The 14,177-nt window shown below is 36.7% G+C and overlaps 1 protein-coding gene across 8 annotated transcripts in view; it reads left to right on the top strand.

Moving 5' to 3' along the window:
* Positions 1 to 14,177, top strand: part of ANKRD28 (ankyrin repeat domain 28) — a 200,668-nt gene that overhangs the window by 144,565 nt on the left and 41,926 nt on the right. For all 8 annotated transcript variants that reach the window (XR_006299512.1, XR_006299511.1, XM_043595436.1 and 5 more), the window contains 4 exons: positions 1,759 to 1,901; positions 5,191 to 5,403; positions 12,239 to 12,317; positions 13,235 to 13,349. Coding sequence is in view for 6 of the 8 variants with exons in the window: in XM_043595436.1 (XP_043451371.1) it covers positions 1,759 to 1,901; positions 5,191 to 5,403; positions 12,239 to 12,317; positions 13,235 to 13,349 (550 nt within the window). In the remaining 2 variants the exon portion in view is untranslated. The remainder of the gene's footprint in view (positions 1 to 1,758; positions 1,902 to 5,190; positions 5,404 to 12,238; positions 12,318 to 13,234; positions 13,350 to 14,177) is intronic.

Below are 14,177 nucleotides of genomic sequence, written 5' to 3'. Positions count from 1 at the left end.
TTGTTTATAACACTGTTCTCAGCCCTGTGGAATATACCTTTGCCTTTGAAAATATATATTTGGGAAGCTAATACATAAAAGTAATTAGAGGCAATTAAATAAATAATGATTCAAGTTTAAGAACCATCAGAAGGTATTATATACTTATTAGATAGTATTTACAGGTATGTAGTGCTTTTGGCTTATAAGGCTTCTAGGGAAGAGAGATAACGGGGTTGATCAGGGAAGATGGGAACTGATGTGGGCCTTCAAGGGTTAGTAACAATCCTTGGAAAGAGACATCCAAGCAGAACATTCCATGCAATGAAGGAATCCCATGAACAAAGGCACAAGGATGGGAAGCATTATGGGAGGAGGAAAAAGCGCTGTATAATCTAACCTGATAAAGACCAAGGAGATATAAAAAGAGAATAGTGGTTCTCCTTCTTTCTGGATACATGTCCCCCTTCCTGGCCTCCTTGTATGGTATGGTGGGGCCTGGTACTAGTTCTGACTAGTGAATTGATAGCAGCATCACCTCTGGACCAGAGCAGTTAATTGCTCATTCAAGATAGATTCTGCAGTCTATTCCTCCTTTTGGTACTGGCTGGCCATTTGCAAGGTGGTGTCAGCTATATGAACCTGGGTCCTTGAGTGACTGAGCAGAGCCCTCTGGCCAAGCAATCATGGTGATGATGAGAAATAAAACACCACTGAGATTTGGGAACTGATTTTTTTTTTTTTTAATTTTTTTTTTCAACGTTTATTTATTTTTGGAACAGAGAGAGACAGAGCATGAACGGGGGAGGGGCAGAGAGAGAGGGAGACACAGAATCGGAAACAGGCTCCAGGCTCTGAGCCATCAGCTCAGAGCCCGACGCGGGGCTCGAACTCACGGACCGCGAGATGGTGACCTGGCTGAAATCGGACGCTTAACCGACTGCGCCACCCAGGCGCCCCTGGGAACTGATTTTTAACCACAGCACACATAACCTAGCCTATCCTAATTGATACAAAGGTGAATAACAAACTAAGTTGATTAAAGACATCTGGTGGAAGTAATAGGGGAGAAGAAGTCTTTAACCACATGTTCTAAAGAGTAACATTTTAAAGAAACAAGCCCATGTCACTCCCAGATTTTCAAGTGTAAGATTCCACTAAGGCAGAGAAACATAAACTTATGTGTTATATCAGACATAAAAAGCTAACTTCAAAACTTGAATGTGTTGGGGTGCCTGGGTGGCTTAGTTGGTTAAGTGACCGACTTCGGTTCAGGTTATGATCTCATGATTCGTGGGTTTTAGCCCCAAATTAGGCTCTGTGCTGACAGCTTGGAGCCTGGAGCCTGCTTTGGATTCTGTGTCTCCCTCTCTCTGCCTCTCGCCCGCTTGCGCTCGCTCGCTCTCTCTCTCTTTCTCTCTCTCGCACACACACACACACAAAAGTAAATAACATTAAAAAAAAAAAAACTCGAATGTGTTAAAACAACCTTGAAATCAAGATCTAGACAAACGGAGGGTTATAGATTGTAAGGTTGTCACCGGATAAAATACTAAATACAATAGTTTTCAATTACTTACTGCTGTCAAGATTTATTGAAATTATCTGAATACTTCTTTTTCTTCCATCCTTTCTCTGGTTATAACTTGATTTATTGGTGACTTATGCATTATTTATTAATTTGCATTTTTACCTTTTTTTAAAAGATACCCACGATTATATTTCATATTTTCCATATGCTCCTCTGCTTTTATTTTTTTCTCTTAAACACATTTTCAGGTCACATCGAAGTAGTGAAATTACTTGTGGCACATGGAGCTGAAGTGACATGCAAGGATAAGAAGTCTTATACACCTCTTCATGCAGCAGCCTCTAGTGGAATGATCAGCGTGGTCAAGTACCTTCTGGATCTTGGAGTTGATGTAGGTATATAGATTGAGCAGTATAAATGAAGGAGGCATTTTATATGTTTGTGATTACCTCGTTGGCAGAATTTATTTCAAACTTAAAAGATAATTTTATACAATAATATTTGTCTTTTAATTAGATATTTATAGTTCTTTACATAATAATAGTGCACTAATATCTGATTAGTCAAAGTATATTAAGAGGTAAAGTACATTCCAAAGGGGAATGGACGATGCAGGTTTTTCTGCTTCATATTTCAAGCCCTGTAGCTCCATTTTAGCCATGGAAATGAGCAGATCAGACACACCTGGATTATTTTTCCTAAATTGCTGGGTTTCTACTGTTAGTCTTACTTGCTTAGTAGTTAGTCTAGTATTCCCATTAAATGACTGTAGCAGTTCACATTACAAAATAATGGCAAGAGCTAGGCAGGAAAACTCAAGGCTTCTTGCCCATCAACTATAAGTGTTCCTTACTGTATAAATCTGTTTGGTTAGGAGGGTTGCTGCTTTATCAGAATGTATTTGATTTCTGAATTGAGATAGCTAAGAATGCCTGTCACTTTCACAGGCCATCCTTTAAGCACTTGTGCTTATATACCTCTCTTACTATATTTATTTTAGGTACAGTTTTGACAAACTCATCTGATTGTTCAAAATAGATTAAAAAGAGCAAATTAGAAGGGAGCACCTGGGTGGCTCAGTTGGTTGAGCATCTGACTTTGGGTCAGGTCATGATCTCACGTTTTGTGAATTTAAGCCCCATGTCGGGCTTGTTGCTGTCATTGTGGAGCCTGCTTCAGATCCTCTGTCCCCAGCCTCTCTCTGCCCCTCCCCTGTTGAAGCTCTTTCTCTCTTGAAAACAAATTTTTTTTTTTTAAAGAACAAATTAGAAGGAGAGAGAGGGTTAGGCTCTGCCAGAGGGAGGTGTTTTATTTTTTTTAGTTTCACATAAAATTTATTTTTTTAATATTGAATATAATTTATTGTCAAATTGGTTTCCATACAACACCCAGTGCTCATCCCAACAGGTACCCTCCTCAATGCCCATCACCCACTTTCCCCTCTCCCCCATCAACCCTCAGTTTGTTCTCAGTATTTAAGAGGGTCTTATGGTTTGCCTCAGAGGGAGGTGTTTTAGATCAATTATAAAAACAATAAAATGTAAATGGTAGTCTGGTTGGACAAAGAATGCAAGGCAGAATTGTGGAGCTGAATAGACTCAATTTAAGGATTATATGAAACACTGCCTGAAGCAAGCAAATAGTTACTAAATGTGTCAGGATTGTGAGAAGTTGCAAAAATCCTAATGTTGTTAAGTAGGGTCCTGTAGAGTATGAACAGATAGAAGTTTTATTTCAGCTCAGCAGTTCTATAGCTCTGTTTCACATCCATTCTAGTGCAATTTTTAAAATTTCTTTTATTGACAGTAAAATAACATTTGTAAACCATGGTGACAGAGCATTCTTCAAAATAAGTGGTCAGACTTAGAGCTGTTTAGTGACATGTGGCCTCCAATTGCATAATTTATTAGTTTCCCAGGGCTGCCATAACAATTTACCATAAAGTAAGGGACTTAAAACAACAGATTCAATCTCTCAAAGTTCTGGAGACTGAGGGGAATCTATTCCATGTGTCTTAGCTTTTGGTGATGAAATCTAGGTACTTTGACCAAAGTTAAGTGTTCCTTTTTCACTTCCTTCAGTTTCTGTTCCCAGAGATTTCAGAAAAGAAAATGTAAAATAGAGTTGTGGTAAGTTGGGGCCAACTTCAAAGTTAGAGGGCACAGTCTCCACACAAGACCACGCTTACTTCCAACCAACTACAAGTTTGGAGTGTTGCCCAGAACTACCTTCGGGTTTGATAATTCACTAGGATTCAAAAAATTTACTGAAAACTATTATACCCATGGTTTATTACACAAAAAGATACAAATTAAGATCAGCCAAAGGAACAGACACATAGGGCTGGGCCCAGGAGTATTCTAAACACAAAGCTTCCATTGTTCTCTCCTGATGAAGTTAGGACTCCCTACTCTCCTAGCATCAATATATGAGAATATGCTCATGGTATTTGCCAACCGGGAAAGCTCACCGTAGCTTTGTTTTCAGAGATTTTATTGGGGCTCCATTACGTAAGTGTGATTGGTTGATTGATCAATTACCCACATGGTTGATTTCAGTCTCCAAGTCCACTGATAACAGAGAGCGCCAAAGCTCCCCCTTCTCCTCAAATGACACAGTTGGTTTATGTGGCATGGTCAGATCCTGCCCTTACACTATTGACTGTGGCCAAGCCTATTCTAAGATCCAGTGTAGCCAGCTCCCACCCTAAATAAAGGACCCTTCTATCAAGTATGCCACAGATTACCTCCCAGAAGACAAGGGCAAAGGCCAGATATCTCTTTGGACAAAGGTCTGGTTCTTTACACAAAAGCCATATAGAGGCACCTGGGTGGCTCAGTTGGTTGAGGATCCAACTCTTGATTTCAGCTCAAGTCATGATCCCAGGGTCATGGGATTAAGCCTCCATCAGGCTCTGGGCTGAGTGTGGAGCCTGCTTAAGATTCTTACTCTCTCCCTCTGCCCTTCTCCCCCACTCACATGCTTTCTATCTCACATGCTTTCTGTCTCTAAAAAACAAAAAAAATGAAAAAAAACTATAAAGCATTCACCTATTTTATTAGAAACAAAATGAAAAAGAAACTTGAGCTGCAAGAATTACTTCTCAACATTGAGCATATTCGTTTGAACACATTCATTTTATTACAGCGTCAACATGTAAGGCTGGAAAATATCTAGACTCCAACTTTGTTGCAAAAATGAAGTAGAAAAAGATGCCACTCATTGTTTAAAATCTTAATCTTCATTAACAACTTCAAGTGAAAAGATTGAAAATATGCATGTTATTCAGTATATCTCAGAATTTTCAGTTTGCATTAATTTGTCATGATTCTTAGATTTAACTCTTACAACTGTACCTTACTTTGAAAGCTTTTAGAAATACGTTTAGTTTTCGTTTTCCTAAAATCTCTCTCTCGAAATCATTGAATTTTGTCATGAAGCAGACATTGTATGTATAAATTATATTCCTTGAATGTACAAAACCTATTTCACACCAAAATGCTTTTGTGAATATTCATTATTTTAAAAGAACTTTATGATTATAAACCTTATCTGTGTATTTATCCTTGTTTCTCACTTTAATAATTTGATTGCAACCACAACAGTGCTAAAATAACCTTCATTCTTGAAGCAAGAAGCAAGACTGCTTCATAACATTGAGATTTTTTTTCTTCCAATAGATGAATGAACCAAATGCCTATGGAAATACACCTCTTCATGTAGCCTGCTATAATGGACAAGATGTTGTAGTGAATGAACTTATAGACTGTGGTGCTAATGTAAATCAAAAGAATGAAAAAGGATTTACTCCTTTGCACTTTGCTGCTGCATCAACACATGGAGCGTTGTGTTTAGAGCTTCTAGTAGGCAATGGGGCTGATGTCAATATGAAGGTATGAAATAAAATCAGAATCCATACTATAGTATTTAGGAGTTGGGTGTTTAAAACAATATCGATAACAAATACCATTCAGCAATAAAAAGGAACAAAATACTGATAGACAAAAGATCACAAGTGAATCTTAAAAATATTATGCTGAGTCAGAGCGCCTGGGTGGCTCAGTTGGTTGAGCGTCTGACTTCGTCTCAGGTCATGATCTCACAGTTTGTGAGTTCCAGCCCCACATCAGACTCTGTGCTGACAGCTCAGAGCCTGGAGCCCGCTTCGGATTCTTGTCTCCCTGTCTCTCTGCCCTTCCCCTGCTCATGCTCTGTTTCTCTCTCTCTGTCAAAAATAAATAAACATTAAAAAAAATATGCTGACTCAAAGCCTTACACAAGACTATACATATTATTCCCATTTATATGAAGTTCTAGAACAGATGAAATTGCATCTATATTGGGTTCCAGATTCTGTAGTGGAAATAAAACAGTTGCCCCTGTGAGGAGGGATTGATGAAAAAGGGACATAGAAGAACTTTCTGGGGTGATGATAATATTCTATATTTTGACAGGCTTTATATTATATAAATAAGCATTTGTCAAAACTCATGAAATAATACATTTAAGATTTATGTGCTTCAATGCTTATAAATTTTCCCTTAGGAGGTAACACACCAAGCTGATGTTGAACCCTAATTAATCATATGCATACCAACCTATTTAGACATATCTGCGACTTTTGAAAAACATGAAATAATTGGGTGGATGGCAGGGTGGACACGCTGGTATATGACGATGCGCTTATAGTAGAATATTAGTGGTAGAATTTAGGTGCTATGTATATGGGTGTTCACAGTAATCTTTCAACATTTCTGTTTTCAATTTTTTTTTTCAATTTTATAAAAATTGAAAGACCAGTATCAATGTGTTACATGTAAGGAATAGCTGGTTTTTTGTTTTTTGGTTACAGTTACTTTTAGGAATGAGCATTTGAATTTTGAAATACGTGAGAATTCTGGAGCCCCGATAAATGTCCTGTCAGTATATAATTCTATGAGAAGCCACATGCAGCCACAGTTTTGAACATCACTACTTTATAATGTGTAATCATCATTTTGATTTTTCCAAGATATTCTCATTGATTCTGTGTTAATTCATCAGTTCATTATTTGAGTATTTGCCAGTCCATATCTTGTGTTATGAAGAAAAGAAAAGCACAAAAAAAAATTGAACTGTTTCAGATTAGTGAAAACATTGAACCTTAAAATGTGTTTTTCAGAACTTTAAGTTCTTAAGATTTCATCTTTTGTGGGTATGATGAGCCAGTGTCCTTCAGACTGGTAGAGAAAAGAATCCATTTTCTTACGTCTCTTAACTTTAGATAAATAAGCCTTTAGTGATGCCACTGACTTCCTGTCTGGCAGCTGCAATAGCAGCAAGTCCATATATAATTAGGTCTTTGCTCTATAAATTACCCTCTCAGCTACAGGACAAAATTTATGCATACTATACTTAAGGAAGGAAAGGATATGATATAAGGTATCATAAAGAACTCCTGTTATATATATGCTTAGGTTTATTTTTTTATTTTTATTTTTTAAATGTTTATTTTTCTATTTTTGAGAGAGAGCAAGCAGGGGAGGGGCCGGGAAAGAGGGAGAGAGAGAATCCCAAGCAGGCTCCGTGCTGTCAGCACAGAGCCGGACATGGGGCTCGAACTCATGAACCTGGAGATCGTGACCTGAGCCCAAGTCAAGAGTCAGATGCTTAACTGACTGAGCCACCCAGGCGCCCCCTATATGCTTAAATTTAAAATACCTGATATATGTTTCAAGTTTCCAGTTCTCAGTCATATTACATACTAAAGTTTTTTTTAATCATCTAAAAAATTGCTAAAAATTTTTGATAATAAATTTGAACTCCTTGTTTTGGTTTGAAGAATTCCTGCTGTTTGGATAATTGGGGACCAGAACAATATTTAAACATTTGTGAAGGAAAGAAATTTGTTAATTGTTTCCTCAAAAGCCTAGTAATATTTTTTAATACAGATTAGGTCTTAACATTCCTCAAAAGATCACAACTGATTTTTTTTTTTTAATTTTTTTAATGTTTGTTTATTTTTGAGAGAGAGAGCGCGCGCGCACACACGTGCTTGCGCACAAGTGGGGGAGGGGCAGAGAGAGAGGGAGACACAGAATCCGAAGCAGGTTCCAGGCTCTGGGCTGTCAGCACAGGGCCCGAAGTGGGGCTCAAACTCATGAACTGTGAGATCATGACCTCGAGCCTAAGTCGGATGCTTAACTGACTGAGCCACCCAGGCGCCCGACAACCAAATATTTTTAGTCTCTGTGAGATCTGTTTATGATCAAGTGACTATAGTTGAATTATCTTTTGTGTGTGAAATATTAAGGATCATGGCTTACCTATATCATTAGCTGTGACACATGTTTTAGTTTCTGTTGTGCTGTCTTTAAGGGGTAAAAATTAGGCCTTTTAGTTATACAATGCCATTTAGACATGAATATTGAATATAATTTGATGATAGATCACTTGATTCATATGTCATTGCCTATGTAGCTGACTCTTGTTTTAACTCTATTTGTGATTTGTTTTAACTCTGTTTTCTTTTGAAATATAGAAATGAGAATTAGTCCTACATGAGGCTCACTTAGTGTAATGCTTAGACCAGTGGTCCTATTTGAAGCTACCTCTTTATTGATTTAGAAAAAAACCAATGGTGGATTTTATACACCACAAGGGAATTTTTTAGCAAAGCAATTGAGATGTGGTGGTTAAGTAGATTTTAAGGCAACAACCTATGATGTTGGTTTAGAAATAGATTTCATAGGGGCACCTGGGTGGCTCAGTCAGTTCAGTATCTGACTCTTGGTTTTGGCTCAGGTCATGATCTCACGGTTCATGTGATCAAACCCGCATGGGGCTGCACACTGACAGCACAGAGCCTGCTTGGGATTCCCTCTCTCCCTCTCTCTGTCCCTCCCCCCCAAAATAAATAAATAAAAGTTAAAAAAGATAAAAAGAAATAGATTTCATAAAAGTTGCCTTAATCTTACGTAGGGATGTACGACATCCCATTTAAATGCGATTGTGCAGCTATCTTCTAGCTAAGTTCCATTGGAACACAATTCCCATGTTGTTAATGACTTCTAAGGTACCTTCCAGATCTGAAATTATATAAAAATTATTGATAGCTATATGCTTTCAACCAATAAGAATGTATATTCATTCAAGAATATATCTTCATTCCAGACACCTTTGTTTCCTATCATTGCCAAATATAGTGCCTATCAAATTGTTGCTTGATTAAGAAGCTAATAAGGCTTTGACACTTGCCTTACATTATAAAAGATTCTACTTGGTGTAGCCCTCATATTCTCTGTATCAAGTCATCTCTTTCTCCATTTTGGTGTTTCTGTCCCTGATCAACTTGTGGATGACTAGAAATTGGAATGTGAATTTAGGCTTGAAATTATTCAGTTATTCATTTATAAGTTTTTAAATCGGCTGTCTTTCAAAGTACTGCATAGAGATAAAGTGAATGGAGTTTAAAAAGCAATATAGGTCTGTTTTTTTTTTACCTTGCTTTACATGAGCCCTACTGTGTTGATTGTATCACTGAAATGTGTATCTTCCCACTTAACCTTATTCTTAAGAATAAATATTGGTCAGATAAAATACCCAAATACTTTATTTAAAACTTAAATCTAGGAAGTAGTATGTGTGGCTTACTTACTATTGTTGCTGTTTATGGTCACCTGTGAAACCAACTCTTAGAATGTTGGTAGATCTTTATTTTTTGTTTAAAACTCCTAATTTGATTCTCAAATTAGTTAAGGTGACTTAAAAAAGAAATTTACCCATTGTCTCCCCAATTCAGAGGGAAATAAATGTGCCCTCCCCCTTCCTAACATGGCTTATGGTGGACTTTTCAGTTGGTAATATGAATTTTTTTCTTAGTATATTTGGAATACTTTTTATAATCAGTAAGTATATAGAAAGTAAAAATGTTAATCCAGTGCCACCTATAGCCTTATAGTATATAGTAAAGGACTGCATACTAGCTATGAGACCTTGTTACATTTCTTAACCCCATGGCCTATAAGATCAGGTCAGTAGTATGTAACTCATAGGGTTTTGAGAAGTAAATGACTAATGTATATGAAATATTTTCAAACTGCCTGAAACAGGGGCGTCTGGATGGCTCAGTTGGTTAAGTGCTGGACTTAGGCTCAGGTCATGATCTCTTGCTTTGTGAGTTTGAGCCCCACATCGGGCTCTGTGCTGACAGCTCAGAGCCTGGAGCCTGTTTCAGATTCTGTGTCTCCCTCTCTCTCTGTCCCTTTCCTGCTCTCACTCTCAAAAATAAATAAAGATCAAAAATAAATAAAAATAAAAAATAAAACTGCCTGGAACATAGTGCTTACTATTTATGTAAATGTTAGCTATATTTCAAAGTTCATCATTTTATGCACTCAAAATATATATTACAGTTTAGTTTGTTTTTGTTTTTTTTTTTTACTTTTTTTCTTTGGTTAAAACATGTCTGTCTATAGGTAAAAATTAACATTACAAAATTAAGATATGTTGGGGTGCTTAGGTGGCTTAGTTAAGCATCCAACTCTTGATTTGGGCTCAGGTCCTGATCCTCCCAGTTGTAAGATCAAGCTCTGCATCAAGCTTGTGCTGACAGCACGGAGCCTGCTTGGGATTCACTCTCTCCCTCTCTCTCTGTCCCTCCCCTGCTCGCGCACTCTGTCTCTCTCTCAAAGTAAAGAAACTTTAAAAAATCAAGATATGGGGGCGCCTGGGTGGCGCAGTCGGTTAAGCGTCCGACTTCAGCCAGGTCACGATCTCGCGGCCCGTGAGTTCGAGCCCCGCGTCAGGCTCTGGGCTGATGGCTCAGAGCCTGGAGCCTGTTTCCGATTCTGTGTCTCCCTCTCTCTCTGCCCCTCCCCCGTTCATGCTCTGTCTCTCTCTGTCCCAAAAATAAATAAATGTTGGGAAAAAAAAATTAAAAAAAAAAATCAAGATATGTTATATAGGGAACATTTTGAAAAGATACTACAAACTAGAATCCCTTTATTAAAATGCTTTTGTACTTTTTGTTTTGTTCTTTTCTGGTTGAAAGAATAACAACTGGTACATTGATAAAAACACCAAACATAACAGACACTGGTATGTTTATGGGTGTTTTACAAAGATTATTCTATTTATTCTGTACCACAGACCTATGAGGTAGAGGTAATTTGTGTCCACTGTCAGTCGAGAAGTGAAGGCTCAAGATGGTAGGCAATTTCTCCTAAATCTTGATGTGGTAACTGGAGAACTGGGATTCAGCACAGGTCATTGTGACTCCAGAGCCTACCTTGTTTGCTTGCTTGTTTTGTTTTGTTTTCCCTCCTGTGCACACACTGCCTGCAAAGGTTTGAAAGTTCTTTGAGATAAATTGCCAATTGGATGGCTTGTTTGCTTGAAAAAATTAATATAAAATTATGGAATCAAATATATATAAGTAATTATGAAGTTCGTCTGACACTCCATTATTATGACAGGAGCATTTCTTAAGGAGATCTGCATTATACAGTTTTATTGTAAACTTAGGACACTTGCCACATTTCAGTTTGGAAGAAAAAAATATATATATATATATATAAACATACATACATACACAGAAGGTATGCTGAGTATTGCTGAGGGATTAGGAATTGCAAAATTTTTCTTTCCTTTGTAACAGTCATATTGCATGTTTTGACAAAGTCCTTTCGAATTTCAGAACTTGAATATTAAATACATACATGCACAGCCAGTCTGATTAATTTAAGACATTTGAGAAAAAAGCTATTTATTATCAATAATTATGAACAAATTAATAAAGTGTTCTAAATTATAGTGGTGGAGTTAATTCAGATATTCATTTTTTTCTTTATTGAGGAGGGATTTAGCATTTCTTAGAATGAAAGAATTGTAGCAATGTGAATTTTTGAAATGTGGGAAACACATCCTAGCTGTACCACTACTGATTATGTGACCTTGGTTGAATCATTTAATATCCTTGTGCTTCAGTTTACCCACCTATGAAATAGGAAAGATATTAAGATTATACCATATTTACCATGCATAGCTTTTTATAAATGGTAGGTATTGAGGGTTTTTTGTATATTTGTGCTTTATAATATCTGTACTTTAAAAAAAAAAATTCTTGGGGCACCTAGATGGCTCAGTCAGTTGAGCATCTGACTTTGGCTCAGGTCATGATTTCATGGTTCAGGAGTTCGAGCCCCACGTTGGTCTCTCTCTGTTGGTGCAGAGCCCACTTCAGATCTTCTGTCCCCATCTCTGTCCCTCCCCCGTGTTGCACATGCTCGCTCATGTGCACATGCTCTCTCTCAAAAATAAATGTTTAGGGGCACTTGGGTGGCTCAGTCAGTTAAGCGTCCAACTTCAGCTCAGGTCATGATCTCACCATCCGTGAGTTCAAGCCCTGCATTAGGCTCTGTGCTGACAGCTCAGAGCCTGGAGCCTGCCTTGGATTCTGGATCTCCCTCTCTCTCTGACCCTCCCCTGTTCATACTCCGTCTCTCTCTGTCTCAAAAACAAACATTTAAAAAAATTTTTTTAATAAATGTTTAAAAATTAATTAATTAATTAAAAGTTCCTAATTTTGAACATCTTGAACTGTTCTGCCTCCATAAGCTTGAACTAAACTTAATGTTTGAGTAATAGTTTTACAAAATAAAGATGTGAGAGGACATTCAGAATAAAACTAAGGATTACATATGACAGATGTAATAATAATTTTAAATCTCTTTTATTTGATTATTTCAGAGCAAGGATGGGAAAACCCCACTGCACATGACTGCCCTCCACGGTAGATTCTCCAGATCACAAACCATTATCCAGAGTGGTAAAAAGTATTTCTGTTTGTTTTTTTTCTTACATGTAGTAAAAACATCCACAAAATGAATGGTATTGTGGAATTGTTGTAACAGTCTATATATTTTTAATATTTGATTTCAGATCTTATGAAAATCAAATAATAAAGAGTACAAAATGCCATGTATATGTATCTTTCACAATTTTTTTTTCATTTGTTTTCATTTTGTTTCCCCTGAATTATAAATGTAATTTCTCCAGCAGTTAGTGTGGGCTTTTTTGAAGCATTGCTGAATAGAAGACTTTGCCTTTCCATCGCAGTTTGTATTACACGTTAACAAAACTCTGTTGCATGTATCTTTTTTCCCCCTTTGAATGTTTTGAACTATTTTTAGGATTTTCATTTATTTTCTGAATTTATATTCTTTTGCATTTGAAGTAGCACTAGCCAAGCTAAACCTTTAAATAAAAACTCTTCAGTACATTACTTTAGTGTTTGCCAAGCCGTGTTCCAAGCAACTGTTAGTAGTCCTCAAAATAATAGCTGTTACGGTTCTGCAAAGAAAAAGTAGTAGTTTCATGATCAAATAATTCCTGAAGCATTGCTTGCAATCTTGATGACACATGGAGTTTGCACATTAAAGCTCTGACGTCTTGCTCTAAAGAAATATGTTTACTTTTGTTTTAATATAGTGGTTTCCAAACTTACTGGACCCCAGAACCCTTTTGTCATTTTAAAATGTCAAAAACGTATGCTTAGTTTACAAAATTGTTTTAAGTGTAAGGTCTATAACTGCAGTGCCTGGACCAATAAATGTCCTATGAATGAACTCTAGTTAGATCTCTATATTCATTAGTTTATGCTTGAATAGTGTTTTATGTTACTTTCCACGTAACGGATACGACTTAATATTAGTCCACTATCTGATGGTATGCTATTTATTGCAGGAGCTGTAATTGACTGTGAGGATAAGAATGGAAACACCCCTTTGCACATAGCAGCAAGGTACGGCCATGAGCTGCTAATCAACACTCTTATTACAAGTGGTGCTGACACTGCAAAGTAAGTACTTAACACAGCGTTGATAGCTGTGATGACTGGGAAACACAGATGGCAGTGAATTGTAGTTTTCTAGATATTTCAAGTAGAAGTGTGGATTTTGTGCCCAATATGGTATTCATTGCTTGAGCTTTTTCCCCTTTGTGTTGATGATGTGCTAGAATAGATGTTTAGTGTGATTTCATTTGGTAAGGCAGCATAGTGTATTTTTATGTTTTTTTTTTTACCCCAGTTCATTCTAGATTATGAATAATAAGCAGTTTTGGTTAGAGCTCTTCATTGTTTTGATCTAATTATTTGTAATCTAAATGTAAATAAAAGACCTAAAAATGTTTATATGCTGAATGCTTTTCCTTTTCATCCAAATACTACTACCTGTAGGTCTTTTGCCCCCTCATTTGGTGGGAACAGCTCGCTTTGTCTGTTTTATAAAAGTTTCTATAAAAGATGTTGTTAGAAAGATGGATTCTCTTGCATGTTCTGCAAAAGTAAATATCCTACTGAAGTTGATGTTTATCATTCCTTTGTGTGCCTTTATATTTTTATTACATTTTATTACATTTATATACATTAACATGTTTTAAACCTCCTTGTAAACTTTCTGTAACTGTGATGCCACTGTACACTTTTTGCAACTTTTTTGATTTAGCCACGTAGATAAAATTCAGGCTTTTTCTTCACATTTCTACAAATACCTCTAGTTCATTCATTTTATAAAATGTAATTATTTATAAAGAATTCAGTTTATTCATTCGACTTACTTGCAAACATAAGTTGCTTCCTATTTTTTATTGCTACAACAATTACTACAGTGAACATTCTTTTTTAAAA

This window comes from Prionailurus bengalensis, chromosome C2 (genome assembly GCF_016509475.1).
Source record: "Prionailurus bengalensis isolate Pbe53 chromosome C2, Fcat_Pben_1.1_paternal_pri, whole genome shotgun sequence".
Taxonomy (NCBI): Eukaryota; Metazoa; Chordata; class Mammalia; order Carnivora; family Felidae; genus Prionailurus; species Prionailurus bengalensis.
This window is presented reverse-complemented; position numbering and strand designations above follow the sequence as displayed.